The 4,437-nt window shown below is 37.3% G+C and overlaps 1 protein-coding gene across 1 annotated transcript; it reads right to left on the reverse strand.

Annotated features, from left to right (window-relative positions):
* Window positions 1-1,052: 1,052 nt before the first annotated feature.
* Window positions 1,053-4,097, reverse strand: LOC107046359 (eukaryotic translation initiation factor 2D). The gene is made up of 2 exons (XM_015268960.1): window positions 4,068-4,097; window positions 1,053-2,124 (listed from the first exon to the last, which is right to left on the reverse strand). The coding sequence occupies exons 1-2, from the start codon at window positions 4,095-4,097 to the stop codon at window positions 1,159-1,161; spliced, it is 996 nt and encodes a 331-aa protein (XP_015124446.1). The 3' UTR covers window positions 1,053-1,158.
* Between the last annotated feature and the right edge of the window lie 340 nt (window positions 4,098-4,437).

Here is a 4,437-nt window from a genome sequence, read left to right on the forward strand (position 1 = left end):
TTTAGAGCAATTAAATAATGAGGACAAATGAGGGATAAAATTAACTGAATATCTATATTTCTATTAATTTACATGATAGATCGTCGTAAGACGCTTGAAATGCCTTTTACTTGGATCTAGGGTTATGGATAAGGCCAGGCAACTTTTGTACACGTAAAAAGGGGATGACTCTAATGCAGATAAAAGGGGAGAAGCTAATCGTGTCAAGGGAATGCAACTAAATATCCAAATAATAACTGAATGGGGAAGAAACAAAAGAGTGTAGGCTCACCGTTGGGGGGTATGAAGGGTAATATTGTGGGGACAAGAGGGAAAATGAGGGGGGTAACTCGTACTCACGATGGGACTTCACTCTGGCGAACACGTGGAATTCCACCGGCGCCTTGCACTCCTTCAAAATACCAGGGCGTTTTCCTGGGGAGCCTCCTTTCCACCTCGGGGTTTCCTGGGTACCAATACTAGAGCTGGCATGAGCTCGATGTATCGAAAATCCTCTTTTTATCCGCCAATACTTCCGGGCGAATTTTACTGTATTCACTATTACTACTTTCGGGGCACGTGGCGACTCACGGGGCAGCTAACGCACGAGTGACGGTCTCTTCTTTTCCTTCGCGATTCGTGGGGGTTCGTCAGGTGTCGATGTCCTTCGGGTTTTAATTCGGGAGCAATCGGGGCCAATCAGCACGGGTGAGTGGTGACGATGACCACAATCCAGGGATGTCTCGCAAGGGATTATTGCTGGTGGTGAATATTCGGGGGTCTAGTATGGGGAATTTCCAGGAGGCGATGGCTTCTCCAATTAATCGGGTGGGGCCGGAACTGATGTCTTCCTTCGGCTGATGTCTTCGTGATGTCCAGGGGCAGGGGTAGAGGGGCGATGAGGGGAAAAGTGAGGGAAGGGGTATCCAACGGTGGCGGGATTTACATTTTAGGGGGCAGTGTGTAGTGGGAAAAAATATGTAGAAAAATAATAAAAAATAAATGAATATGCCTCGTCACAGCATATATAGAAAAAATTTGAACACTAGTGCAATAATTTCATAGAATTTTCTATTTATTCGTTTTATTTTTATAAATTCCTCTCAAAATCGACAAACAAATTATCGTTGATAACATATATGACCTACCTTATTATAATTATTCCAATATGAAAAAGAATCATTTTCGTTTCTTGGGAGCAAACTCCAATCCTCGTATATAATTCTTATTTATCCTGTAATTTTCCATCAATAACTTATAAACATGAATCACCTGATTACCTTGAACAAGAACACTCGGCGTCTTTTTCCCAGCGACATCTGTGACGGTAGCACTAGCACCGATACCTTGACACTCTTTACTAAACTCATCAAGCCTTATACCAAATTGTTCTAAATTATTAACCAAGGTGACTTTTTTATTATTACATCGAGTTGTCACAGTAATATCGATGGGTTCTAATTTTCCAACATGCAGAACAGTCGCGCCAGCAACCGTTATTTCATGCGTATGCGTCATACGCCCAATAAATTTGTTGATTCCATCCTCCATTGTCAAAGTCACAACATTTTCCTTAGTCTTGAACATTCCAGCCAGTTGAGGGTTCAATTTTAACAACTTGCCATCCTGCAGATTTTCCTTTTTCACGTAATCCATGAAACATTTTCGGATCTCCGGTCGCTTCATGATATGACCCTTTTCGTACCCAAATTTTGAAAGAATTGGACTTACGTCAGCGGTGATCTTATAGCACTCAGCTACAACGGGTGCATTAGAAGGCCTTTCTGATGATTCTTCTGACTCTTCGTTTATCACCAATTCTTTTAATAATGAGTTTTCACTCTGGATGTATACTATACTTTCAACACCTTTAGCTATCATCGTGTCGATTACTTTCGTTGACTTCATTTTGGCTAGGAAGACCGACAATTTTTTGTAAGTCGATTTTTTCATGTCTAAACATTCATTAGGTGGGCAAGCGGGAATTAGATGATTCTTGAAGAAATTTGAACTCAGAATGGGAAGCTCGGATTTCTTTATCTTTTTGCACGCTTTCAAAAATGAGTACTCGAGAAGTCTATCCATTGCCTCAACTGGATTCGATGGGAATTGTACTTGCGGCGCAGAAACGATCCCAATTCCTTCCTGGAATTGAATATAAAAAAATTGAATCTTTGATTGGTAAGATCATCTTGAATGATGAAGGAAATCTTGAACGTGGAAATGATGAATTTTAAATGAATATTCTTCGAGACATCTTTTGGATATCTATTTTGAAGAATACGTTTTTCGTAGAGCAACTTGAAACTGGTAAGAACAGAATGTATGAAGGATTCATCATCTATTTTGAATCCCAATGCTCGCATGGAAATGAATAGATATGTGAAATATATTTATAAACTTGAAAAGATATGCATTATACAGGATGTCCTAAAAGGAGGTATTCCCTGACATGGAGGGTTGGAGGTTAAATTCTGAATCGAAAAGTCCAATAATGGTTTGCAATCCCTAGTTTCATTCAAAAGATATTAATGAATAAAGTTTGGTCACTCAAAGGGTACGGTTAGAGAGGTCCGTATCTGTGTGGTGGCTGAAGTATATAATGGTGATAGGCCAGTCAAATTACGACTTTGAAATCAAGAATCCTAGAACAAGGATGACAACCACCGCATATCATACGGAAAAATGATATGAAACACATACCAATTTTTTGGAATTCTAGCGGACCGGAAAATTGTTTAAAAAAATTCAAAACTGCAAAAGTGGGCATCCACGTGACGTACTTCCCTTTACGTTGGTGAAACCGCAATAGATAGGATAAAAATCCATAAGACATGATTTGTAGAGCATTAAATTTCCTAGAAATAAGTCACTAGCAGCATATTCCTAATTTCAACCGTTAAGCCGCCAAGCGCGCTCAAAGTTGAATCACGGAAAAGCTGATTCTCCGTCAACACCAAAAAGTCCATTTTATTCACAAAATGTGAATGATGTATGAAAATGTTGATTGAAAAATTTGAAAAAAAATCAGGATGCACCTTGATCCTTCATGGAATGTCTCCAAGAGAGGAATTTTTCTTGAAATTATTTTTAGATTTTTCAGCCACTTTCGTTTTCCTCTTTCTTCTATTTTTCAATCTAAATTTGCCATCCCGGTGGCTTGGCGCGGTGGGTAAGCTCGTTGCCTCACATGCGAAAGGTTCCGAGTTCAAAACCCGGCCGGGTAGAATGTTGAGACCTAACCATTTTAAAGTCTTGGTCATCATCACAGCATATCACGAAACGTGAAAATATGATGTTGTTAGAAAATGTGTGTATGTATCTCCGAATGTGTATACCGATTTTTCAGAATTTTTTTATAAATCCCCCCAAAAAAAGAACTAAAGTTTGAGCTGAAAATCTGAAATTTTGTCGTATATTTGGTATTATTTTGGAGCATGTGTGGCGCAAGTTCAGCTCAATCGGCCCAGTAGTTTCCGAGATATAGCAATTTCTTCAAAATCTTTCTTGTTCAATATCTCAAAAACTACGTGACCGAATTGAAGTTTTTGGCGGGAAAGTATTCCTTACGATAATATCTATCGAAAAACATCATAATATTACGACGTTACTAGGATCAGTTTAATAATAATCGACATTTTTCATTTTAAAGTTAATGTAGTGTCCATAATACGCGTAAAACTTGGACTAGACATCTCAGATTTTGTGTACTAATTTGTATTATGAGCCCACAGTTATCCATTATAAAAAATCCAATGTAACGTTTTTTGTCACCGGGTTAGAAATTATATGATGTTGTATTTTTAAAAAAAAGTTTTTTAGTTTCTTTTCAATTTTTGAATTAATTTTTTTTTTATAAGTCATCAACTTCAGTAGAAGACCATTAAATAAAAAATGATGACTAAATAATTCCTAAATAATTGACGGAAAAAAAACTCATCATAAAATAAAGGAAAAGTGTGAAATCGACGATAAGAGTAATAATAATAAGAATAATTTTTTTTTTTTGTAAATCAAATATGAAAAGTAAAAAAGGTCAGAACAAATAGATAAAATTGAACCGGACATGAATTTGCTCGGAACCATACCTTTGTACTAAAAGAAACATAGACAACCATACTCTGGGTAAAGGCGCGCGTAGCGCGCCCCATACGCTAGTGACACATCAAAAATCAATTGTTTGATTAATCATTAAAAAATTAATTCCCACTGTCAACTCATTCGGGAGGCGGCTGGCCTGCGACTGCTGCTGTTTTTAGCTCCAAAAATTGGCGCTAAAATTTGGAGGAACATTTGGTGATAATGAGTTGGTAAAATTTCCTGTTACTTAGACGATAATTTTTTTCCATCTATTATTCACGTAGTGAGACAATCATTTGGGAAGATTCAAATACATGACTTTATAATTTGGAATGAAATAATTATCTGGTAATTAAGAATTGTTTGTCAGGCATATAG

The sequence above is a fragment of the Diachasma alloeum genome, unplaced genomic scaffold (assembly GCF_001412515.2).
Source record: "Diachasma alloeum isolate Michigan unplaced genomic scaffold, Dall2.0 Dall_scaffold_01334, whole genome shotgun sequence".
In the NCBI taxonomy this organism is placed as follows: Eukaryota; Metazoa; Arthropoda; class Insecta; order Hymenoptera; family Braconidae; genus Diachasma; species Diachasma alloeum.